The sequence below is a fragment of the Phyllostomus discolor genome, chromosome 4, assembly GCF_004126475.2.
Source record: "Phyllostomus discolor isolate MPI-MPIP mPhyDis1 chromosome 4, mPhyDis1.pri.v3, whole genome shotgun sequence".
NCBI classification, from domain to species: Eukaryota; Metazoa; Chordata; class Mammalia; order Chiroptera; family Phyllostomidae; genus Phyllostomus; species Phyllostomus discolor.
This window is the reverse complement of record NC_040906.2, coordinates 76,255,255-76,282,948: the sequence shown is the minus strand read 5'-3', so window position 1 is coordinate 76,282,948 and position 27,694 is coordinate 76,255,255. Positions and strand designations below refer to the sequence as shown.

The window sequence follows — 27,694 nt, the reverse complement described above, 5'->3', positions numbered from 1 at the left end:
GCTAGTGGTCAAACATCTCGAGAAGTTTATGTTGGAGGACTGGGGCTTTTCTAGAGATTTTTGTTAAAGGCTGTGGCTTCATAATGCTTTTTAGTTCTTAATTCTTTCCCTTTATCTTAGGTAACATGATATCAAATTCCTATTGGCTTACTTTTGATTTCTACATCAACTTTAAAGGCTTTCATTGAATAATTTTCCTTATCTTGTAAGAAAATTCTGTTCATCTGCTAGAAAATAGTGATGTCATATTTTCAATCAAGCATTCATTAAAACAAGTTTTCCTTTTAAAACTTTTAAAAACCTTTCTTTTAAAACAGTTCCTTAGGTTAATGAATGTGTTTTAGCTTTAAAATGTTCTCCTATCATTCCTCAAGCAGTTCTACTATCCATCCCATTTAACCCATTGCTATTTTATTTTCCTCTTCTGCATTTCCTGTCCCTAACCTCCTATTTTTGTTCTGTGGCTTTCCGTTAATATTGTTTAATACAATTCGATGAGCACTAACAAAAAAATCCAAGGTGAACAAAGGCACAGGGCAAGGGCGGCAGGAAAGAGAGAGGGAACAGAAGGCATTGCTGTCAGTCTTCAACCAGTTTCTGTAGCCGCCTCTCACTTCCAGGGCTGAACCAAATTCTACAGTATTTGCTAAGGTGGCCAGAGAAGTCAGAAATAATGAAAGGGTAATAAGATGACTACAGTCCATGAATCATGGATTATCACTATAATCTTTACCTTTAATGTTATGAATATGGGCTATTACATTAAACAAAATCTAGGCACTGAGGTGTCTATGTGTTGATACCTATATTTTTAGAGTATGACTGACAGTATTTTAGAAACCTCATTTACCCCCTTTTTTAGCAGAAAGCTAATGCTTTATTTTTTCCCCCAGTTTAAAAATCTAAATGCTGATATTTATATACAAAAAAGGATTAAATGTTTGGAAATATAATTACATTTTAGACACTGTTCATGTGAGAAAAAGTATAAATATGTTTTCCTTTTCACACTACTTTTTGACACCTCAGCACATAAAAATTAACTAAAAGCCACCTTTTGTTATATTAGCAACAATGTCATTCTTAATTAGATTCACCACCTCCATCTGTGCTTAGGTATGACACTGCACATCATCTCTCTAGTTCTTCCACGAAGAGGACAGAAAAATCCCTCACACACCTCAGATGTGTTCTTTGGGTCTCTTTCAACAGACACCCCATGTTTGCCAATCAACAAACAGTTTCCTTGAATAGCTATGACTTAATATGAAAACTGAATTCTCTATTTCTCTTCATTCCAAAATGTTTTTTTGTAGCTGTCTCTACTTTCTCTATAGTTTGCTTTTGCTACACTAGCAGGGTGAATGTGGGGGCAGGGCAATGGGTCGGGGGATGATACAGTTATTTCAGAATAGAACTTTTATTTTGATTGGCTATTGTATTTTCAGTTTGTCTGGTTCCCCACTTCCATATAGGAGGACAAGTTATTTGGGCCAAACAATACAGTGCAGTTTGGAAACAATGCCTTCTATGGGCACAATCTTATTCTTTCCATATCCACTTTTTAAAAATTGTGAAAATCAAGCCAACATTTTTTTTTCAAAACAATGCAGTTTCTCAAGACTCGTGGAAAAGACAGCTTGGGTTGAATTTTTTTTTTCAATTTAAGCATATGATAAAAAAGAGTGGGTTGTGTAAAGCCAGCATATATATGTGTCCAAACATTCATGTGTTTTGAGTATTAATGGAAAAGAGTATTTTACTTGATGGACATTGTATTCTTGCTTAGTTCTTGAAGCTCCTGACTCCTAGTCCTATGCACATAAATCAAGCATATTCAGACACAAAGCAGACAATTGAGGGGAGTCATTCACTGGGTAATTCCATCCTCTCTTTTGTGTGAACATTTGCAAATATAAGTGATTTGCATCTGTGCAGACTCCCTTGAGGGGCTTGTCTATCCTCACATCATCTTTAGACATCCCAAAAGTTTCTTTGTTAGACTCTCTTTCTGTGATGCCAGATGGTTGATGCCGCCCTACAAAACGGTATTTTGAGCAAGGAGAACCAGTTTAGCAGGTAGATGCAACAGCACCCATTACCGTTATTGTCACATCTCCCAAGTCAGTAATGGCAAAATGCACTTCTTATCACATGTTCACTCCAAACACAAAAATAAGTAAAATTGGCATGGTTTTCCTTTTACACCAAGAATTCAGCACAGCTGCTCCGTAACACACACTAAAAGGGAAAATAAAAGATAATAACATCTTTAATTTATCATGTTTCTCAGCATCTCTTAGAAAAATAGCTTCATGATACATGGCTCAGTGGCCTGAAAATACCTACTTTTTTAAAAACACTTTTAAACACTGTTTTCCTTCATATTATAATATGAGAGCAGGAAGATTTTTAGCAATGATAAAGACTTGGGATCTAAGGAACAGAATCTGAAAACTTGATGTAATGCCTAGTCATGCTATTCAATTATCCCATGATTTTTTTCAGTCTTTTATTTAATCACTACTCTATACCCATTCATTTACCTCGTCTGAGAAAAATGTTAGTAGCTGTGTTCATGAAAAATATTAAGTAAAGATGAACATTTTAAATACTTCTTAGAGTTTCATTTTTTCTCCCATAAAATTAAAATGCATTTATCAGATAAGTAATAGTAATTGGCTTTGGATTATATAGTCTTCAGGGAAATATTTATATATATATATATATATATATATATATATACAGTAAATTATATTAACATAACAAAATAAGTTTTCTTACCAGATTAAAAACCTTAAAATAAACCCAGGTGTCCAAAACCATTGTTTGCTTCCATGGGAAGAAAGGGCTGGTTAGAAACTTCCCTGAAACCACTTTCAGATCACAGCATGGACATACGACATAATTCAAGTTATTAGTTTTTTCCACTTAGGCTCACAGGTCTTATAGACACAACTATTTTACAAGAACAAGATTTTCATGGAAAATATGACTTATACACTCATTTTATTGAGTCTTTATTGCTAATGCACATGGGGTTCAAAACCATAATGACAATATTGAGCACTTAAGTCATTAGGCTGTCATATTACAGCAAAATTATTTGTACTATATAATCATTGTTTCCTTTTTTATATTACACAGATCTAAGTTCAGTTCATCTATCTTTGCCATTACAAGACTACTTTGTTATTGTAAATACCTATTTTTCAGATGATTTGAGTATGTTTATTGTAGTTCAAGTTCATGTTTATTAGACCTTTGCTTCTGTAAAGCTGGGAAACATGATGGAGAGAAGTTTGCCATGTGCCTCATGGTGACTTGTTTGATTATGTGTTGCCTCACAGTGTCGATTGCTTATAGTTTATGTTTTAAGTATTTGTATGTACACCAAAAACTTCAAGGTCACTAAGAGCCAGTTTCTTTTTCTTTTTTTCTAGCAAACATTTCCATCATACTCATCATACTTAAAACACACTCTTGTCTTTAAAACTAAAGTGGAATTCTGCTTGTATGCAACTTTTTTCTTTAAGGGCTTTAAAGGTGGACACATTTACATGATCTCTGGTGATTGTGTGTGATAAGAACAAAATAATTTAGGAAGAAAAATAAAACTGAACCTGAAAACTTCAGCTGAAATCATTTGTGAGCATTAGGTGAACACAGTTTTGGTTTGGACAACTGGCTCCAGTTTCATAAACCTTTTTTAGAAATGGATATTAGTTATTATTGTTCTAGTAATCAAACTGCTATCTCAGATTTTGCTTTACTTATATTCTATGTCTTAATGGATTGTATATTTTATTGTTAAATTCCAGAAATTATGGCAAAATATTGCTCAGCTGGCCAATAGAATGCTATTGGTTTCTTCATGTCGGGGGCGGGGGGGAGAGAGTGATATAGAAGTTGGGAGAGATACACACTACCAAGCTTGAATAGTTTTTGGCTGAGACTATGTGAATTGATTCTCATACTGGGAAATGGCATATAAGATCAGTAGTCTGTTTAAATCACTGTACAGTTAATTCAGCTAAATATATGGCAATTAAGAGCAAAACCAAACTTTGAGTTAAATAAAACCTATTTATTCTGTAGTCTGGTCTAAACTATGTCTAAGCGTGTGTCTCCAGCTTCTTTCCCCAAACCAAAACCATGATTTTGAGAGTGCATTGTAGACCAGACTGTGCTTATCCAGTCTTTCCTATATTAAAATAGATAATCTGAAATTGGCCATTTGTGAGAAGTTATTATTTTTACTTTGTCATGAGTTTCCAAAACTAAAATGCTGTGTAATTCAGAGGGGGTAGGGTAAATAAAACTAGTATAACTCTCCCAACCACAGAGAGCACAAATTATATACTTGAAACACCCAGCACCACTGAGAACCTATAGTTTACCCATTCACTTTTCCCAGGTGTATTTTAAGGACTGGGTATGAGTGTAGTTATGGAGAGACAACTAGCAAGTGTTAAATGTCACGGGTAGCACACTATAACAGAGCAGCACTTAAAAACTGGCATACTAAAATTCAAAAGCCTAACTCTTGCAGATAAAAGAATAAAGTGTAACTTGTCTAACCTGTCTACCAACTTGAGATACAGTTAACATCATCTTGCTGTTTTCTCTGAATTGGTATCTTTTTCCATGAATCACTCTGGCTCCACACACACATTGCCCTACTCAGATACTAACATAAAGCTGGGTGGAGAAAGACCTGGAAATACAAATCAATTCAGAAATAGTCCCTGGCTTTGCTGGCTCTGAGTCCTGTCACGTGCACATGGCTTTGCAGTTGAAAGCTATTTCACCTGACACCTCCTGGCCCACTGTTGTGGTGGAGCCATAGCAACTGCAGCACTGCCCCACACGTGGGCTCCAGGGGGTTGTCTTTGTGCTGGCACATGCCGTGTTCAGACGGGACACCCAGAGGCCTGCTATAGAACTGCACTGTCCAAAATGGATGCCATTAGACGTGTGTGATGACCAAGCATTTGAAATGTAGCCAGTCTGAACTGAGATTTGCTTGCTGTGTGACATACATACCAAATTTCAAAGACTTGACACTGAAAAATAACATAAAATATCTCATTTATAAATGTTATATTGATTATATGGATAAGTGACAATACTTAGGATAGATTGGGTTAAATAAAACATTACTAAAATTAATGTCTCCTATTTCTTGTTAGTGTGACTACTAAAATATTTATAAGTACATATATGGACAGTGCTGGATTACGGGATCTGTGATCTAAGACACCTGCTAGGCCAGAGTTAGCCTCTACCAAATATTTATTCTCTCTCTCTCTCTCTCTCTCTCTCTCTCTCTCTCTCTCTCCCTTCTCTCTCCTTAACTGAAAAAAGAGAATAGAGGTTTCATCCTCATCTTGTCATTCTTATAATCATTTCTCACAAGAGTCTCCAACCTCTATAATTTTCTTCCTTCATCTCTCATCCACCACCTGATATAATTTTAATATATGCTTAAATATATAAGCCTTCTTAAAAGGTATTTAATGTTGCCCTGGCTGATGTGGCTCAGTGGATTAAGTGCTGGATTGCAGACCAAATGGTTGCCAGTTTGATTCCCAGTCAGGGCTCATGCCTGGGAATTGTTCCCAGTAGGGGCCATGAAAGGCAACCACACATTGCTGTTTCTCTCCCTCTCTTTCTCCCTCTCTAAAAAGAAATACATAAAATTTTTTGAAAAATATATTAAATGTTGATTTTATATAAATTTTCCATCTTTCTTTAATGAGGTAGAAAAATAACAATGTAATTATGTGCTCATATCTGTGAATAGTTAAGAAAGGAACAGTTGTGTTATTCTTCTAGATCTAGATGTTCCTGGTTTGAAGAAGATGGCCTGAGAGCCTGGATCTGTTTCTCTTCTCAGACCTCTTGTGGGTAGAAACTCATACTGCCATTCAATAGTAATAAGCAATTATAATTGTCTTTCTTCATAAAATATTAGAGGAAAGTTTACTTTTTTAACACATAGGCTTTTATCTATAAATATTAAAGATATAAAAATGGAATAAGAGCTTTTATTTTTCTAAAAATTAGTTCAGAGTATTATATTTATTAAACAAACATATACTGAACACTTATCATTTGCCCAATACTGTTCTAGGTACAGGGACTAAAGTCTCTAAAAAAATAAATAAAATAAAATAGAATTAAATACAGGCAAAAACCCTGCTTTCATGGAGCTAACATTCCAGCAGGTAAAAGGAGATGCTAAAAAAGGAAAAAATATATACATTAGCAAGATAATTAAGTTTTAAAACATTTTAAAATAAAGAAGAGATATAGGGAGCATCTAAACAAAGAAATCTTGCAGTTTTAAATAGAGGAGAACCTTCAGAAATAACATTTGAGGGAAGACCTGAAGGAAGCAAGGAAAATAGCTATGTGGCTATCTAAAGAAAGAATACTTAGGTCAGCTTGTGCAAAGGCCCTGGGGCAAGATATGCTCAGGAGAGACAGCAAGAAGACCAATGTGCCCAAAGTAGAATTAGTGACTAACAATAAGTATATCCAATTCTTTCCATCTAAAGGTATGGAAGCTTACTAGTGAGAAACTCATTCTGAGAAGACTTTTTTTTTTTTGCTCTCCTCATCAAAGCTAACTTTGCTTGAAAGTGGTGATATAACCCTATGACCTCCAGCAGTAAAACAAAATGTCTTCTGCCTAATAACCTACTGCCTCATCCCTACCATGCTCATAATTTAGCTCCTCAGATCTTTACATTCTCCCTGGAACTAACATCCATCCCATCTATGACTAATGAAGTGTTAAGGATCTTTAAAAAAACTCATTATGTGAAATATGCTTTATCTATGATTAGTAAAGTACATATCTATGTGCTCTAAGGCTGTATGGCAAGGCAAGTACTTATGAAACAACTCTGATAAGAATTATCCTTATATAAAGTAATATTCCTGACATATTTATCAAAGCAGAACTACTACTATTTGGGTGCACATAAGACTTAAATCTTAAACTAAGGTATAAAACAAAATGTTTTTATATTTGTTATTTTAAAACTATCATTATTAGCATAAGTTATAGTAGTCACCCATACCATGCATTCACCTGACAAAATTATGCTGACAGTAAATGTATTGCCAACAATGCTACAATTACTAAACATTCTTAAAATTGGAGAATTTAATAAACAGTATGTTGAAAGTGTGAGAAAATTTACTCTGTCTTAAAAAGCAATTTCTAGGGCTCTTTCTGTCACATGGACGTAGCTCTTTACTCACAGCTATTTTAATATGTTTCATTTAATTTGTCTATACTCACTCCAAATTTCTTAAGTTATCCTATCCATTTTCTGTTTTGACACATATGTATTATGACTTCTAATTGTTAGCTCCCAAAGCCCAAGAGACATTTTTTATTTAACTCACTTTACAGTCTAGTGCAACCTGTAACTTACAATAATGATGGTGATGATGATAGAAATGAGGAAGAAAGATAGGAAGAAGTTAAAGATAATAATTTACTTGTATACATACAAAGCAATGTGATCTTTTACATCAAAGTATTTGGTCCTTAAAACATTGAAATTGGGGTATTTGTATCCCTGTTATACAGATGAGCTCATTGAAATTCAGGGACGCTAAAGTATACATTTTCAATCAGATCTGGGACTCAAGATCAGATTTCTTAATACAAAAGCCTACGTGCTTTCCACCCTGCATATTGCTCAGACACTATTCAATTATTATCCATTTTTTTACTGATCACCAACTACCTATCAGTCTTGATGAGAGTGTAGGGAGCACTGTTAAATTTCAAACTATAAGGTGAAGGTCCACCTCATGCCACCCTCATCCTTCACTTCAGCATGTTTTCCAAAATCAGTTTATTTCATGTGGACTCAAAATTGACAAAAGAAATATTTTTGCCAAACTGTTAAGTGACCCAGAGCACATGTCTCTCAGGTGGTCACTCCCTCACAATGGAATAGTTATGTTCAGTTTTCCTTTGCAAGGGTGCACCCATGATCCCCTGCTCTGTCTTCCTTTGCTTTCCTTAGCCATTATGTAGACTGGCACCTCTGGGTTGTCAGGGGTGTTTTCAGACTGAAGTCTGCAGGTGTTGCTGTTGTTGTTTTTAATTTCTTTCTCTCAAGCCATAGAGTCTCTATAGCTAAACTTACTTTCCGGTGACTAATTTAAAGGAATATTTTCTGATAAAAATTTCCTAACTGAAATGCTTGATGGAAATAAGAAGACATTAGATCCTGCCAGCATATTTTTCTTTTTTTGTTGGTTGTGCTTTGACAGTTTGAAGGATTAAGGGATAACAATGAGAGTAGTTCTTATTATTACCTAAGTTTTACCATGTCCTTTGCACCATTCGCAATGTCCCTGTTGGAATAGATGCTGATGACTACATCTGTTGTGTTATTTAAAGTAGATCTTTAAGTCAAAATGAGGATGTGTACGCATCGCCTCATTTTGAGCTCGCTTAATATTTCCAACCATACTTTAGAAATAAATCCCAAATGCTTTTTTGCTAAGTGCATTTCCCTTTCAATTTTAAACCTATGTGTATTTTAAAGGTCACTTAATCCATGCATTTCCAGTTCCTCCGGTCTTAAATCATCACTGTGTTATTTTATGTAAGAGGTACTTAATGTCTCAAGAAGCTTTTGGAGACCTTTAAAACCCCAAAACATTTTTTGCAAGACCAGAAATTCTATTTTGTCAAGGGTAAACAAGCTTGAAGAAAACCAAGTCCTCACCCTGTTCAGTAATCCTGAAGTTCAAATTTCAGAGAGGTTGGAACTTGGTGACATGCACTCTCCCATTCATAGCTCAGTCCTCTCTATTCTTTCCTAGTTTAGGCAAGACTAGGGGAGGATACACATGGGGAGGATATCCAGGCGAACCCTCTCCTCGGTGGCATCTGTGTCTGGAGGGGTGTCCTGACAATCAGCACCAGGATTCTCTCCCCCCAGGACAAGGAAAGGCTCAGAGCCCCAAATGTAATAATCTGTTACAGACTTCAGATTACCAAAAGCTAAAGAAAAGCAAAACACTTAGCATTGCTACATGTAAAAAGGAAGGCTACTGTAATTTCCCCCCTTGGGGCATGTATTTTTTATATTATTATGCATACTTATGCATGTACATGTAAATGTATTTCCATATTTAATTCAAAATTCTCTAATTCTAAATATGTAGAATAAAAGAGCATTAATTGATGGCATGACTGCATTTAGAAGCAAATCTAAAACTTTTGGTCACAGGAAGAATTGGGCCAGCAATGTGTGCCTAGAGCAACAGAACTGGCTTCTCTGGAACATTCTTCTGGATTTAGGAACTGTTTTTCTAAAGACGTGAAACCTGGGATTAGAGACACATAAAGATGTACTGAGAAAAGCCGAGAAATGGTGGCTGAGAAATTTGTGCTGAATATTTACCCTGCTTCTTAATATGCGGCCTTAGGCAAGTGATGTAAGCAATTTGAGTATCTTTTTTTTTGATCTCAGAAATTAGGAGCATTTACTCTATGTTCCTTCAAGTTCACTCTAGATTTAATATTTCATGTGTCTGTGACTCTAACATGAACTGTGCCTATGAATGGGGTTATCTGATGGTCAGAAACTAGAAAAAGCTTGGCAACTTAATTACAATGAACTCATTTAGGGAAAAAATAAGATACTTGGGATAATCATCGGTTTGGGGCAGAAAATAAATCTCCCATCACTATTTTTTGATGGAAGGAAGAGTTAATCTGAAGGTGTGGCTGGAAGGCAAAAAGCTGTTTCATGTGTCACAGACGTGGTGACCACTGTCTCAGTAAAGACCTCAGGTAGATTCAAAATGGACAACAAATATAACAGCCTATGTGCTGACCACACATATCCGAGTAATGTGGGGTTTCCCGGTCTTTTCATAGTTTTTTCCTCTTCTTTAGAAATGTATGTTATGAATTATGATTATTGCGGTAGAGCCAAGTATTCACTAGGTTCCAGCGAGATCTTTGTTTAGGGAGCATAAGCTCACTGCCAGCTGCAAACTGCAGCTGTCCGTCAGCATGTGTGAGGACAAACCGCTCCAGTATCCCTTGATCACTTAGCCATAGACTACATACTGTGTCCTCAGATCTGCTCGGCACACCCTTTGCATTTTCAATGCACTTCCTGTGGGAGGCGGGAGGATCTCAGTGTTTTGCACACATGTTTTGGAGTAAATAGCTTGAGGCTTATGTCAAACTGAGGCCTCTAATAGAGGATTCCATCCCAATAAAACTACTTTGTGAGAGACCAACTGACTCTGGCCTGACATTTCCTGATCTCCAATGTCCTGAAAAAGGCATGGGAGGCTGCTACTCTGACAACCAACTGTTCTTCAGGACAGAGTGACCTCCGCAGAGAGTGCCAGGGGAATGGGCCCAAGGCCAAGCGCCTGTCTCAGTGTGAGGGAATGTGGGGGTGAGAAGGCCAAGGCCAGGGGCAAAGCCAGAGGAAGAGCACAGCCAGGGTGCTGAGTGCAGCCATTCTCCTGGGCCAGAGCATGGAGCAGGGGGCAAGACTTAATGGAATCCTTATCTTGAGAGAAATCCTAGTCTAGAGCTTTCCAGTAGATTTGGAACTCTGTACTTAGGAAAGGCTTTTGAAGAAGAGCACATTTTGCTCATGTAGCATTTGCCAGCCTTCAGAACAATATTTTTTCTTTAAATTTCTAGGTATGCTTAGAATGGGAAAGAAGCCGGCACCCCCACACCAGATTTAATTAGAGCATTTATAAAGTTAACCAAGGTCTCCCCTGTTTTTTTTTTTTTCTAACCAGCATGACTCATGTAAGCTATACAGATCATTTTAGAAAAGGGCAGCAGTTTTAGGAATACCCTGAGAATTATCCTAAGAATTTAGGAGCACCCTGCTCTCCCCAGGCATTTGCATACAGTAAACTGTGAGCTTCTTAAAGGGTGAAAACTAGGACTGAAGTTTCTGTGGGCCCTGGAATGCTCTTAATACCTTGCAGGGAGCATGATCTATGATCAGGCAGTACTTGTGGAAGTTATGTTTTTAGGTTTTGTTTAATAATAGTATGTTCAAATAAAAATAAATAAATCTGGAATTCCTCCCACTCATGGAGGTATTATGAGAACTGCTTTTTGTTGTATAAGAGTATTTTTTTTTTTAGTAAGAAATGTGCTCTCAGAAAGAAAGGCACACTGCAAATTCATGCGAGAACTGTACAATATGTAGCATACAGATGGCCAAAGCTTGCCTGAGTCAGTCGCTGGAGAAAGCATTCTGAAGTTTGGGAAAAGTCACATCACGTGTGTGTGTGTGTGTGTGTGTGTGTGTGTAACTGTGTATGTTTGTGGGCAGAGGAGCAGTGACCCAACATAAACACTTTCTTTCCCACAACTTAAACATACACAAAGTACTTAAAATAGTTTCTTTCTGGGGTGGAAACCATTAGTGTCACAGGGTCATTAAACAATAGCAAACCTCTTGTTAGTCCATGATCTTTCGGTATTCAGAAGGATAGTAAAATAAAAACAAGTCTCTGCAAGGGATCAATATTGCCCCAAAAAAGAGCAACTTCAGTACCAGAGTATTTGGGCTGCTGGCTTGTTAAGTGCCTTCAATTCTCTCCTTATTGCAGTTTTCTGTTTCCTTCATTGTGAAGCCTTTTTGCTGGATGTGTTACATGCGATGAGCTTGGGTGTTATAATAAACAGAGAGGAAGGCTGCAATAATGTATTTCAGTTAGGAGGAAGCACTTGAAAGAAATTGGTTTTGCTATACACATGATGTGAGCCGATCAATAGTGGTTTAGTCTGACAAGCACTGTCAATATCCATTGTCACAGTTCAGAAAGTCTTTAATGGATAGTTCTTCAAAACCCAATGATTTCAACACATGTTCAAAGTCTTGAAACACACTCTACCTGGCAGAAATTAATCACACATAAACACTTGGGATTGCATACAAGTATTTGTTTTAACTGAAAGCCAAATATCAGTCAATTAAAATTTTAACATATTAATATATATGTATTTAATTTTACATAAATAAATAGATATTTAAATTTATGTAACAACTAAGGGCATAATCTAGTAATAGCAGATACATTGGAAATACCCAGTAAATGTTGAGAAAATGAGAGGCACTGTCAGGAAGGATGAGGGGGCCCTTTTCACACCACCTGTGCTGCTCACTTACTGGTTGTTATAGGCCTGACCGTGACACAGGAGGATGCCCACCAAAACATCACAATCCATAATACTGGTCACCCTTCAGTGAATGCTTATCATTCACTAGATTTTATGCTGGGTGTTTTGCATATATTGGGCATTTAATTTACACAACAATCTTTGATGTGGATATTGTCAGCCCCATTTAACCAATTAAAAAATAGAGGCACAAAGAATTTACATTTCTTGAATAAGATTCTACCACCGATAATGACAGACTTGAAATTCAAAATCCAGAACCTATAGCATTCAAAAGAGATTGAATGCATGAGAGAAAAAGGAACACACATATTTTGAAAGGAACAGCATTATTGGAAGCCAGCCATATGTTAGTGATTCTTACTAACCTTCCCCCTAAATGGTGACCCTGAGCTCTTATTCCTATGAAGTAACCAGAAGTGAAACAAGCAGACTCTGTGGCTGGTCACAGAGAAGAATGTGATGTCCTAGTTCAGCTAAGATAAGAGGTAAAGGGTTTGTAAATGTGAATATATGTGCTTACACTGTTATGGGCTAAGTGTGCATCTGCCTATCTTAGAAAAAGATTGTGTGATGGCAGAGGTCAAGAAGAAGGACTAAGACATTGAGAGGTCCGGCTAAGGCACTAGCCATTTTTACCTAAAAGGGAGCCCCAACCCCGATCCTACGTCTCTACTTCTATAGTCACACTCATCTTGCCATGTACAACCTGGGGCACGGTGAGTGTTTCTTCTATTTGCTTTCTGCCCAGTAGCGAAGAACTCAATTTGTGCTCATGGTGGTTACGGCTGTGTGAGACCCAGATGCCTTCTTCAGTTCTTCTGACTGGCACTCTGGAGAGTACTCAGCCATTAATTCTATTGCTGTCTTACGATTCACTAATTTCACCTAAGGCAGCTCATTTTCTCTTTTAAGTCTACAGTGACAGACTTAAAGTTATTTCAGTCTGCCGTTCAGGTAAACCAGATGATTTGAGCCCGTAGGTTGGACGTGCTTGACTACAGTGCAATCTCTCCTTGTCCTTAGACCTTTGACAGCATTGTCAAACAGATGTAGAGGAAGGCAGTGGGACAGGTTAGGAGTTCTCACGGGCTCAAAATCTGACAGCATGTGTTCAATTTTGGTTCTGCCACTTATTTGCTACATGGCTCAACCTCTCTGGTGCTTAGATTTTAATCTGTAGAGTGGACAGCAGTAAGAGAATTTGCCACATGGAGTGATTATGAGGGATTAAATGAGAGACCTGTGATGTATACTCTTGTGACCTAGTTCAAATTTTATGTCTGAAAATTAAAGATACCTGTAGCATATTGTTGATTATACATAAGGCCAGGAATTTAGGGATTACAGAAAATGATTCAAAGTTGTCATATATTACTCCTCTGAATACCCAGTTAGAATGCAATATCTGTGCACACATTTTTACAAAAGTACAAACAAATGCACACATACACACAGTATATAGGGACAGTTTTCTCTGTTTATGGGCAGAAAATTTAAATACTGCCCACCCAATTCAAACACTGCTTAGCATGATCTAGTATCTGAGTTAGCGTGGAAAGTCAGCATTGAAATTGTCTGATGCTCTTAAATATGAATGTTATTTCATTCTCCAGCCTGACTTTTTTTCACAGGAATCTAAGTGCTAATTGCTGAAAATCTTGCTATTTATGCTCTTACCTCTATGGTGGAATTACCAAAATAAAAAGCAAAATCTACTGTTTTGCTTTTTATTTTGTTCTCTGTAAACTGTTGTGCACATTCATCTATAAGGTCTCTGCGTTTGATTTGGCCATGGCCTGTTTTCTGTCGCCAGCAGGGAGCCCATCACTCCTTTCAATATACAGTATTTGCTTGGGGAAAACACATTTCTACTACACGGTACCCTTCATCTGCATTGAAGCCCCATGTTATTTTTGTCTTTTTTTTTGTAATTTCACTTTCAAAATAAGCTACTGTCTTAGCTCAGTAACCACTTACTTTATTAGCAAATTCATCAAATGTTCGAATAGTTCTCAAATAGTTTTACTGACATGGTACCAAGTCATAAGAAGGCCAGATAAAATATCCAGCCAAAAGAAGATGCCTTAATAGTGTAAATCTTTACTCCATATCTACTGTATTTGACTCTGTTTCAAGAAAAAAAATGTCATCAGATGTCTCTGTACAAACCATAGCTTTTTGCTTTTTATGTTTATTTTCTATTTTCCTTTCTTTGTTTTCTGAATATGTAGTATTTCCATAACTTTGGATGCAAAGATATTTTTAACTCTGTCTCACAAAAAGAAAACAGACTTACAAATGGAGGAAAATGACATTTGTGATGATATTACTCAATATTTTTACCACAGTACTAAAGTTATCATCATCTTCATCATTGTAATCATCATAACCACGGTGAAAGTTTCTCATTAAGCAACTCAAAGCAATGCTTAACGCTATAAAAACTAACACCAACTCACACTGTAAAAATCATTATTGGCATAGACACACCCTAAGATACATTATCATCAAAATAAAATTATTAGGCCTATACATGAAGAGACAATGAAGGATTTACACCATAGACATGAATACATTAGAGGTAGAAACACATGGATACATATGTATATTACTTGGAAAAGCACACATGGAATTTCCATATGGCTGAATAACAGGGACATGACAATAAACTGCCAGCTCTTTATTGGTTAGATTTGGCTATTTAGAAAGTAAATATTTGTCATTGTATGAATTCTCACTTTGAATGGGTAGATAGAATAAATATGAATCATTGGGTAGATTATGCCCTTCTGTTTCAAGCTGACTATTTATTTTGTATTCCTCCAATGCCTAAGTGGGAATTAAGTGGTTAAAACAAAGCACTGCTGTTAAAATGTCCTGCATTCCCTCTTGCAATTATTTCCAGATTTAATCGTGATTTGTGTTTCAAGTTAAGTCACTTAAAGTTTCAATAACTTAGTTTCTCAGGCTGCAAGTTGGGGGTTGAAATTATGACTGCTATTACATTGAGCATGTGAAAAAAAGAAAAGACGTATTAAATGGCCAACAGTACATTAAGCCCCATCCTACCCTTTCTGCCCACTCTGACACAGGGAGTTATGTGCAAAGTTTTGCAAGCTCTAAAACCACATGCTGGAGAGGGCAAAACAGTATTTATTACAGCCTCGTGAATTAGCACAGCCGTGTATACCCTGGAAAAGAATCAGGCAGGAGGCTGGAAAGAAATTTAATAAACTTTATTTCTCTTTTCAATCAATTTTGGGCATGGTGCTCTTATTTCAGTAATTTAAAAAGTGGTACAACAGGGTAATTTGGAATACAAGAAGTTCACATTGGAAAATATGAGTGGAGACAATTCAGTACTTTGTTATGTAATCTGTGTGATGGTTTAAGTGTGTTTTGGAATCTCTGGGGATTAAGAGCCTGATATAACCTTATTTTGTCATTTCTTTCTGGATCGCCCTCTCTGGACACTGCAGTGTGCAGTAAGATGATTGCCCTAAGCAACTGTTGTCAGCTTTGCTCTGAACATCCTCCTAGACTTGCAATGTGGGGAGCTCTCCGCGGCTAAGAAAAAACTGTCTACACATGATGTTGACCCTTATGTAAAAATTCAACAACGAAGCGACAAGTAGCCTAGAAAGATGTTTGTGTTAGCATTTCTCTTCTTTCTCTTAGCAACTCTCTGAAACATTGGCTCTCTCAGCATTTCCAAATTGTAAAAAAATAATAATAACAATAACATGTAATTGTAACATGGGAATACCACAAGTACAGAAGTTTGGCAGAAAATGGGAATATTTCAAAATAAGGTCTACAGCAAGAAAAATTCTGGCAGATGTACAGTTCTGGGTCATATTATCCAAACTGTTGGATTCTGGAAGATTTCAGGGTGTTTTTTTGTTTTGTTTTGTTTTTTCGTGATTCCCACCCCTTAATAGACTGGTAGTGGATGTTCATAAACCAAATTCTGTTTCTTCTCCCTCCCATTACTAAAGTTGGAAAATAAATATAGCAAAGGGTACCCAGTACAATAACACATCACCTCTTGATGTGGTTTTAACAACACGGAAACTCTGTCAGGTATAAAACTTTGTTGGGCTAATGCCTATTCTCATATGTAAAGACATTTATCGAAGATCATCTTAAAAAGCCCAATATCCTAACTATTCTCTGGTGTGAACCACTTTAACAGCAATTAAGCCTCTCAAATGGTTAAGAACGGTGCTTAAAACTAATGCCTTCGGCCTGTGTGTATTGAGACTTACATTGCACATTGTTAGTCACAATTCTCAGGCTTTAAAAATACTCTATTTGTTTGCATTTGAAAGAAAATATCACCCATCAATGGGAGAAAGAAGAGGAAAATATAAAAGAAATAAAAGTAAATTCTAGAATACCTGGAAAGCTCATCCAATTCAGGTTAATTTTTCATAGAGATAGTTCCTCTGTGAATCAGATTAAAGGTTTTGGAATTTAAGCTCATATCTCTTTAGTCTCTTCATTTTTCAATAATAAGTTTAGATGGGAACGGAAAAAACTGCTCATTGGCTTAACATAAATCTTTAAATTGCAGTAAGCTTCCCCCTCAAAAAGTAGTTGGATCTCTGAGGAAAAAGAAAAAGCTGAATTCTATTTTTCATAAATGATGGATTATTGTACCACACTGTGTATTTTCCAGTAAAGTGTCCTTTTATTTGCACTGTGTGATTACAAGTCTCTAAAAGTATGCGTGGGGTCACTTGGGTGCTGTGGGAAAATGGAAGGAACACTGTTCTGTTAAAATCAGTAGTGAAATCAGAAGCAAACTATGTCCTGATTATCATAGGCATGTGTTTAAATTTTGCTTTCCTTAATTGGTTATGTTGTTTTTACTTAAAATGAACAATTTGGCAAGTTTTTGTCCCTTGACAATAGAAAAGTGTAAACCATTTTATAAGTTTGGCTGTTAAAAATCAGATTGTAAACCACAATATTCAAATACTTTTAGTGCTGTTCACAGGGACCCAGAGATGGGCTTTGCTTTCTACCCATATGTTTTTTACGCTTTTAGTTTGTAATTGTAGCGCTTTCAAGTTATTTTGATAATAAAAATATACCAAATACTCATATTATAGTCATCTATTGACTTTAACTTCTACATAACTTGCCTTAGAACAAAATGAGTGAAATGAATGATGGCCAAGGCCTTGTAATATGACTTTTCGTCTGAGTCCAATTATTTATGGCATCAGGAAATGGAAGTTGAAGATCTACTCTGTCTCCAGGAAAGTCATCATTAGAGGCAACTTGGGAGAGTTTGGCTACATTAAAAACCGTGTAACAATATCCAAGTTGCTGCTCGTTTCTCAGTCTATATAAGAGGGAAATAAGATAAAGCATTTGAAAATGCATTTTTTATTTTTTATATCTTGATTTTTTAATTTTAATCATTCATTTTTATTATATTTATTTTCATTACCATTCATCCCCCATATCATCTTCCAAAACCAATATACCTTACACATTCTTCACATGTGGGGCCAGATAGTGTTATTGAAAACAAACTATATATGTGTGTGTGTGTATATGTATATATGTATGTGTATATATATGTATATTTGTGTATGTATATATGTATATGTGTGTATGTATGTATATATGTATCTTTGTGTATATATACATGTACACACACACACATATATATATAATTAAGAATACTTTTACCAGAGTATCTAAGGGGTTCCAAAAGACATAGCTAACTATATAATTATTTTCATAATCTTGGATTTATACTGTGTGTGTCTGTTTTAATTTGCAACATCCCTCCTAATCACATCATTTTTACTAGTTCCAAAATGACAGAAAAAACTTCTTTGGTCCTGTATTTCTTGGCATTCTGTCATGGGCAATGAAAAGATTCTGAACTGAGACTGGAAATAGGAAATATCACCTATGGTAATTATTATTCCATATCATTTCAAAGGCAGACTTGAGGTCAAAATTACAAGGCAGATTCTTTTCTGAAAAATGTGAGTGTTCCTTCAGCCTCTGACATAGAACCCAGACCCATGGGCTCTAATACGGTTATCAGTTGAAGCATATCACGTATGACTGGTGGTCATGGCAATGACTGGGCCCAGGTGGAAGTCGATAGGATAGCATGTGAGCACAGTACAATCCGATGCTCAGAATGACTCTTCCAATCATACAATTCTGAATCAGTTAACACCTGATGTCTGTGGTGCTACAAAAGAAATTATTGCTAACAGCACTTGCAATTTCTCCAAAATGACCTGAGGTTAATTCCTCCAGTAAGATCCCTTAGTCTCTTGTACTTTATACTTCTTATCATGCTGTATTATAATTACACAGGCCATATGCATAGGTATCCACAACAGTTAAATCCAATACTCCCATGCATGTAGTAGGTGCTCAATGTGTGTTTACTTTTTTATCATCTAGCAACACTATCCAGAAATATGCACCACATGTGTGATTTAAAACCATCTAGTAGCCACATTTTAAAAAGTAAAAAGAGAAGTTTTCATAGTGTATTAATTTTAGTAGTAGGTTTTATTTAATCAAAAACATCTAAAGCATTATTATTTCATCCTATAGCACAAGCTGCATTTCAAGTGACTAGTGGCTCCCATATTGGACAGCACAGGTCTAAAGCGGTGCTTTTTAAACTGTGTTCAGGTACATATGGAGTAAATGGGGTAAATGGATGAGACTGTCCATAGCCAGTGGCAACAGACCCAGAAGCTCAGGCTGCCTTGGTCCTGCTCAATTACCCTGAGAGCTGAGGGAAGGAAGGAATTTTCCTCTGCCTGCAAGTTTCCTTCAGCTGGTGTAATAATTCAATAGACATAACACACATTAGCAAGGGAAAATGACCAACTTTTAATTACATATAAATGTATAGGAACCTTGCTAACTCAAGAAAGTCAGAAACTCCATATCACTACATACACAACAGGTTCAGAAAAGAAACAATCATCTGAGGTGTACTGTATAAGGCCTTTTGAGCTGGGGATGAGGCAATGCACCTTGAGGCTTCAAAAGGTAATTCAAGGAGAGCACATATTTAGGAGTTATTAGTTTTCCCTGCCATATAGGAACATAAAAAGTCATTTCTGGTGGTAATTCTTATAATGGCCCAGCTTCCTGATTTAAATTCTTCTAGATAGTTAAGGGGCAAGCAGAAGTCTCTCTTGAACCTGTGATGTCTAGTTTGCCTTTAACTCAAAATAATCTGCATACCACTGAAGCACATCTTGGGGTGGCTCATTCTGAACCCCTACAATATCTATAACTCTTACCCTACATAACCATTCTGCCAGACACAACAGTTGGGAACTTATCCACCCAGGGATTTCCAACCTTTTCAAGTGATAGACTCACCGACCTACTTATGTGATAGTGGCTGTACTCTTAGAACCAATTCTTAAAAAATCCATAGCAAATATATGATAGACCAAATATGTATACATATATGTGATCTATCATATACATGTTATAGAGAGATATCTTTTAGAGAGGTGTTATTAAATGTTTTTTTTATTTTTTATTGTTTACAGTTCCTTTATATTTCCTTAGTGTGTGTACAGACCTTGCACCACCAATAAATGAGAACTTAAGCAGGTCTTATAACTTTTCTCTTCAGTTTAAGGCAGTGATTCTCAAGCGGTAATACTTTTCCTCCCTCTTCCTTGCCCCCCCAGGAGACATTTGACAAAGCCTGGAGACATGTTTGATGTTCACAACTAAAGAGGGTTGCTGGTATATTATGGGGAGAGGCCAGGGAAGCTTCTCAACACTCTATTCCTCCTGAACAAGACAGCCCTATACACACATAGAAAACCAGCCTAAAATGTTAATAATGCCCAGGTTAAGTACTCTGCTTTAAAGAATATAAAATATTTTTGATTCTTTTTAAGTTGCAGATATTGTCTTCATTCTGTATTGAACAAGTGTCCAATCTCATGTGATAATCAAAACTTTAACTTAATATAAAATTAAAATTCCACTGTTTACCTAACTGGGAGGAAGGCAGAAAGTTTTCCTTTCTTTCCCTAGCCTTACACTTCATACTGGCTTCCCATCTTGCTAATACAAATGTGCAACAACTTATTTGCAACAAGTTTGCAAACACAAGTTTGCAAAGGAGGGCAAGAATGATGCAAAAGCGTCCTTATTTGACCAGTTGTAATTCATACTGTAGGCCAGGCATACTTTCTCTTTTTTAAAAAATTTTATTGAATGTATTGAGGTTATATTGGTTAATAAAATTATATGGGTTTCAGATGTACAATTCTATAATACATTAGCTGTATGTTGTATTGTGTGTTCACCACCCCAATTCAAGTCTCCTTCCATCACCATTTATTCCCCTTTACCCTCTTTTACCTTCCCCACCCCCCTTCCCCTCTGGTAATCACCACAGTGTTATCTGTGTCTATGAGTTTTTTCTCTTTGCTTAATGCCTCCACCTTTTCTCCCAGCCCCACAATCCCCTTCCCTTCTGATCTGTTCTCTAACTCTATGAGTCTTTCTCTATTCTGTTTGTTAATATATTTTGTTCATTAGATTCTACATGTAAGTGAAATAATATGATACTTGTCTTTCTCTGACTGACTTGTTTCATTTAGCATGATACTCTCTGGGTCTATCCATGCTATCACAAAAGGTAATAGCTTCTTTCTTTTTATGGCCAAGTAGTACTCCATTGTGTAAATGTACCACAGCTTTTTTATCCACTAATCTAATGATGGGAACTTGGGCTGCTTCCAAATCTTGATTGTTGTAAATAATGCTGATATGAAATAAGGGTATATATATTCCTTTGAATTAGCATTTTGGGTTTCATTGGATATACTCCTAGAAGTGGAATAACTAGGTCATAAAGCAGTTTCATTTTTAATTTGGGGGGGTAATCCCATACTGCTTTTCACAGTGGCTTCACCAGTCTGTATTCCTACCCACAAAGCACCAGGGTTCCCTTTCCTACACATACATGGCCAACACTTGTTTACCAATTTATTGCCAATGGCCATTCTGGCAGGTGTGAGGTGATATTTAATGCCATTGTGGTTCTAATTTATATTTCTCTGATGATTAGTGACTTTGAACATCTCTTCATGTGTCTGTTGGCCATCTGTGTGTCCTCTTTGGAGAAGTGTCTATCTATTCAGGTCCTTTGCTATTTTTAAAATTGTGTTGTTTGTGTGTGTTGAGTTTTATAAATTCTTTATAAATTTTGGATATTAACCCCTTCAGATGTATCATTGGTGAATATTTCTCCCATTCTGTGAGTTGTCTTTTCATTTTGTTAATGGTTTCCTTTGCTGTGCAAAAACTTTTTAGCTTGATGTGGTCCCGTTTGTTTATTCTTTCTTTTGTTTCCCTTCCCCAAGGAGATATATCAGAAAAAAAATATTGCTACAAGAAATTTCTGGATTTTTACTTCCTGTTTTCTTCTAGGATTTTTATGGTTTCAAGTATAACATTTAAGTCTACGTTGAGTTTATTCTCATGTGTGGGGTAACAAGGTGGTCTAGTTTCAGGCAGACTTTTAAAAGCAGACAGTCTCCCTTAGGCACTTTTGTGGGTTCTTTGAAATACCGTTAGGAACATTTGACTTCAAATCCTCTAATTTCAGGCAATTTATTATTTTCCACCTTCAACTTCCTCCTAAGTCCCCCCATCCCCTCCCCCCCACTTTGAGTTCATCAGGAAGGGATAGGATGGTTCTAGTCTAGCTTCCTTACAAATAGAAGCTAGAAAAATGTTTTTTACCCAATAACTCCTTTAAAAATGTATTTGATTGAAACTTTTCAATTTTAAAGGAGTAACTGAGCTCCTGATATTTTTACTTCCCTCCCTTTTCTATTATGTCACCAATACTCCAATAAATTAGACTATCAGATGACAATTCTGTGAGACTGATCCCATACCCAGACTTGACCTTGGACAAATTACTTACCTTTGCCTCAGCTTCAGCTCTAAAATATATATAATTATTTTATATATTTCAAAAGGTCATTGTGAGAATGGATTCAGTAAATTTGGGCTGAACATTGCTATATACTGAACAAGATTTGAGCTATTAAGGACACATGAGTGAAAAACATTTACAAAAGTAGATTAAAAAAACTTACCCACATAGAGCTTACATTGTAATAGAATAAATTTATATTGTGCTAGCTTCCTTGGAGAATACCAAGCACATAGAGAGTTTTCAATGCATTTTATATCTACATATTATTATTAACCTACTTGAATGATTGGTTTATTCTAAAGTATGGTTTGAGCAGAAAATAGGCTTTTGTGTACCTAAAAAAGTATCCCAAATCCTCATATTATTATGTCAATAATTGGGTTTAGACAATAGAGGGCCCAGTTAATATTGATGTCTTATCTTATAGAGGTAATAAATGACTATCAGTCATTCATAATAAGATACCTTCGCTATATTTAGACTCTATGTTTAATGAAGGTCCAACCTTAAGTGTTGAGCTCATCATTGAATTCATAGCCTTTAGCATGGATCCTGATGACCAGTAGACATTCAGCAAATATTTGCTCATGACTGACTTCGACACACACTGAATTTTGAAGATAAAGGGAGGAGAGGGAGCTGAGGATAGGGGGCTGCTGAAGACATAGGAGTAGTTTGAGACCAATTCATGTTTCAGAATTTCTCCTGTAAATGGTGGTAATTTTGACATCAATAAGAAGAATAAGAAGTATCTGCTTCAGAAAAAAAAAATCATTTTGGGTTAACATTAAAAAAAAAAGATTGACAAAATTATTTTGGCAAGTGGACCTTTGAAAATGTCTGAACTTATCTACAGGAACTATACAATCATAATTAATAACAATACTAAAGTATTTCTCTCTTGTTTAGATGAGTTTTTGTTTTAAGATAATTTTGTGAATAGGTATAGATAGATAAAATTGTCCAGCAAAGGTTATCATGTTAATTACCAGGGAATAAAAGTGAAAATAAATTGTGACTATAAGGAGCTAACCACATTCTCAATGCACATTCATGTTGCAATAGAGCTAACACTTTCCTATGGGCAAATTGTTACTCATACGCCCTATCTAAGCAGAAGGGCTTAAGCCATTAATTCAGGGAGTTATTCCATAAGTACTGTTTTCCATTCATATTAGCATAAAGTAATAATCATAAAGGAGAAATTTACTGAAAGTCTCTAACTTGTTTTTTTTTTTATCTCTAGTGTTCAGACTGCAACATAGTGCTTCTGATACAAGCGACAAAAAACGAGTTAAAAGCAGATTAAAGAAGTTTATTACCCGAAGACCTTCCCTGAAAAGTCTACAAGAAAAGGGACTTATTAAAGGTACAGGACAATTTGTACTTTTACTACAGTAGTGTTAAATGAATGTGCCTCTGTGTCCATAGCTAGTCAGACATAAGAGAATATTAGGAATATTTTATTCTTTTTTGGTTACTTATTAAATGTTCTGCTCTATAAGAGAGAGAAAAAATAATTGTCCAAAAAATATAATCCTGAGAAGATAAAGGATGCATCATGGATTGTGTAGAAAACCTACCCAGTTTTTCCCTCAGAGGATCTGAACTCTGCTGCAGGAATGGAGAAGAGGTATCTTGGTGGCCTGTCAGAATGACTCCATGTCTCCATATGTCTAGGCAAGCCCAGTTTATACCTACTGCCCCAGCATACTTAGTAACAGCAGCCCTTTCCACTCTCAAGCATGTCCTGATTTTCATGGTAAGTTATCTGATCACCCTAGTCGTAGCCTGAGGTAAATGGTAGGAAGAAGTGCTGGGAAGAAAGTCCAAGTACAGACTAGCATCATGAAAATTCGGGGGTTTTAAACCTGGAAGACTGAGAACTAAACTAACTTAAATAAGCAGGTACTTTTGCAAATATACCTACAGGAAAGAATAAAATATCCTAGAGCAACCTACCCAGCGGAATAGAATAACATCGACTCTGGCATTAGGCTAATTAGAATTCAGACCTTGGTTCTACCACCCATTTGTAATGACATTTAACAAGCTATGATCTCTCTGAGCCTTGGATATTTCAACTGTCGAATAGGAATACTTATACCCACCACTGAGAGAATCATTCAAAGAAATAAATGAGATAATTCATGTAAAGCATTTTTTCTTTTTTTCTCTTTTTTTGTTGTTGTTCAATTGCAGTTGTCTCCATTTCCCCTTCACTGCTATTAATATTGTTATTTATTATTACTGTAGTTATTACTGTTAGTATGACAGATAGATGAAAGGATGGATGGATAAATCAAACTAGTGATACAGATTTCTGTAACAGGAAATTAATTCATAGGTCAAACAGTAAAAATGTATTCTTTTCCTGACTAAGAAAACTCATGCATCAAGTTCATTATTCTCCCTGTTCTTCACATTTTCTAACTTTTGAATTTGATTTGTAAATTAAATATTAAAAAACCTTTGAAAATGGGTAAAATAAACTCTTGAAACCAGCTCTGAGAACAAAGTTGAAAGTCTGAGTCTTATAGAAGTCAAAAGTGATTTAGTATACAGTGATATTTCAGGAAGAGAGCAAAGCAGATTCTCATATTTTTAGCAATACTTAATATGAGAATTATTTAAATAGTTTACAGTAAGTATGTAGCCTATCTATTTCAGTCCATTTTGAAACAGTTGAACATATAGCAAAAATCATTTGTATTCTAAACCAATCCAGCAAAGTGAAGTTTTGTAAAGTGTGCACATAGATGGTGGAAAAGTCTTAGAATGTAAGCATTTGTGGGGAGAAATAGCACATACTCCGAAGAGGTTCATCTCAGACTTTTAATCGCTGAAAATGTCCTTTGCAGTGCCCTAGACAGTATTTGGTCCTCTACAGATTCAATTATGTATAATAATATACTACTATCTTCATTTCTACCTTAGAAATCATGCCATAGGTCATCATTTTCTTAGACAGGATTCAGTCACAGATTACCTGCCATCTTGAAAAAATATAAAGCCAGATCATTAGCCTGAACAATTTCAATCTGACATAAAGTTTAAAATTTTCAGGATGCTGGCAAAATGAAACATCTTTTAATTCAGTGGCATGTTTTGGCCCAATCAAAATGCTAAAGAATTAATAAGATTTAGGAACTGTAGTACTCTAGAATTGGCCTCAGAAAGCAGCAGAGGAGCCGGATGCCTAGTGCAGTCTTCATAGATGCAATGGAACCCCTGAACACACTCCGCTTTGCACACTCCCTGTCTCGGAGTGCCATTAAATTCTCAGCGTGGCTGGCCAATGAGTCAGTATTCATTAGTAGGGCTATGGAAAATCTTTGTGAAATTCTGATTTGATAAGCTGCTATTGTTGTCTTCAGTGGAATTTTATTCCAAATACAGATCGTTATGCAAATATAGTCACTTCTTGGGTTAGTTTCAATTTTAACTGTGAATTTTTTAAAGGCTTTTACTGAGATTTTTTTAAGTAAGTAAAAAGCATTAAACCAATTTTTAAAGCTACAGGCCCAGTAAAATTGACTACTTTAAGTTTCTTTTCTTAGCATATCTAGGGCGGAGACTTTGAAAAGGCAATGAAATAAGGGTTTTTGAAAGGTTACAAAAATCATATAAAATAAATTAATGATGAATGTTAAATGGTTAATTTCTCCAAGTTATATGACTTAAGTCTTTCAAGGAAAATTATTTAGAAAAAAGGGATAATGGCTTTTTAAATTTTTCTGCAGTGCATTTGTTCAAAGATTATGGATCAAATTCTTTAAACTGTCAAATAGCCCAGATCTGGATTGCAGGCCTTCATTATCAAGGTCCAGGAAGCTGTGCATGGTAGTCTAGGGCTGACAGTGTACAGGCTGCAGATACTTCGCACGGTCTGATTGTTCAGGTAATGTTCCCAACAAGTTGAGAGGCCTGTGCTTTGACTCTGGCCAGTCTTTACTGAGCACCCACTATGAGTCAGGGAAGGCTGTGCTTTATTAACTTTATAATGCCCTGCATAAATGTGAAAAAAGATTTGTCCCAATATTATATCGTCTAAACTCAGTCACAAACCCTTTCTTCATTTTTTTTTTTTTTTTTTGTACTCGTGGAGACCTGGCTAATATGTGATTTCACTGACTCAAATCTAGATCTGTAAACAGTCACTTGATATGGCTGCATTTTCTAACTTATTTAATATGACTAACGAGAGGGGTACATTGTGGTGCCAAAAAGGGCTAGCAGCTAATTCTGAATGACCACCCAATGGAATGAAATCTTAATAGTTCAAGTGAAGTATAGCATTCATTGTGCCATTTCAGTGGTAGCTCCTAAAGAGCCTTCAATTTCTCCTACTTTCACATTTGGCAAGGGAGGAATGGTGAGTGCTTTTTATTTCTTTATTTTTCCTTTTCATTGAATTTATTGGGGCGACACTAGTTAACAAAGTTATACAAGGTTTCAGGAGCACAGTTCTGTAATACATCATCTGTATACTGCATTGTGTGTTTACCACCCCCAGTCAAGTCTCCTTTCAACATCACTTATCCCCCCTTTACCTTCTCCACCCCCCCACACCTCTCCCCTGGCAATCTTCACACAGTGGCACATGCCCACTAGTTTTTACTTTTTTTTCTTTTATTCTCAGTCCCTGCCCCCCACCAAACCAACTCCCAACCAGTGAGGGCTTTTTAAATGTATGAGTTCAATTGCATTGAACCTCTCATCAGAAATAAAACTCTAATAAATTTGATATGTAAGTTATAGTCAGAAGAGCACATTTTAGGACGGTAGGTGTGTTTGTACATACCCTCTATTTGCTTTTGAAACTGAAGTAATAACCGTTTAACATCAGCTGAACTATATTATATAATCTTTCAAGAGACAGCATTGACATCCAAGAACAGAAAACACTTGGACACAAAATTTTTAGAAAATATAAAAATTGTTTACTGTTTTTAGGAACAACTAGTATTTCCTTATATCAAGTGATAGAGTTAGAGAGAGTTGTATGTTTAGAAAGTGGTTTCTTTCATTTTAATATGGGCAAAACCATACTGGGTAGTATTAGCAGAAGTTGAAAGCATGCTGGATTACTTCTATTTTTTTAATCAGTATAATACAAAGAAAACCACCTGTTTAGAGTTTAACTAGTATGTCTTCAGGATATGATACAAGGCAGTGCTTTCCTCCCTCATCCCAGTTTTGATCCTTATAGGGCACACCTTGGAAGTGCTTCCATTTATAGTTCTTCTGGTGGTTGCTGCCATATCTTACATTACTATTATTTGGAGCATAGGTTAGTTTATTTTTGTCAATATTTTCCTTACATATCTTGATTTGTCAGGCTTAGGTATTACCTCAGTTTTGCTTTGTTTTTGTTTGTTTGTTTGGTTTGGTTTGGTTTGGTTTTTTTAACAATAGGCATGAATTCAACTTAATTAAATGGGCCCTCATCTACCTGGCCCTTTTCCTCCCCAAATACTCATGCTCAGATA

At 36.0% G+C, this 27,694-nt stretch overlaps 1 protein-coding gene across 3 annotated transcripts in view; it reads left to right on the top strand.

Moving 5' to 3' along the window:
* ARHGAP15 (Rho GTPase activating protein 15) overlaps positions 1 to 27,694 on the top strand; it is a 626,777-nt gene that overhangs the window by 339,026 nt on the left and 260,057 nt on the right. For all 3 annotated transcript variants that reach the window (XM_036023540.1, XM_028509736.2, XM_036023541.1), the window contains exon 9: positions 23,449 to 23,571. In XM_036023540.1, the coding sequence (XP_035879433.1) occupies positions 23,449 to 23,571 (123 nt within the window). The remainder of the gene's footprint in view (positions 1 to 23,448; positions 23,572 to 27,694) is intronic.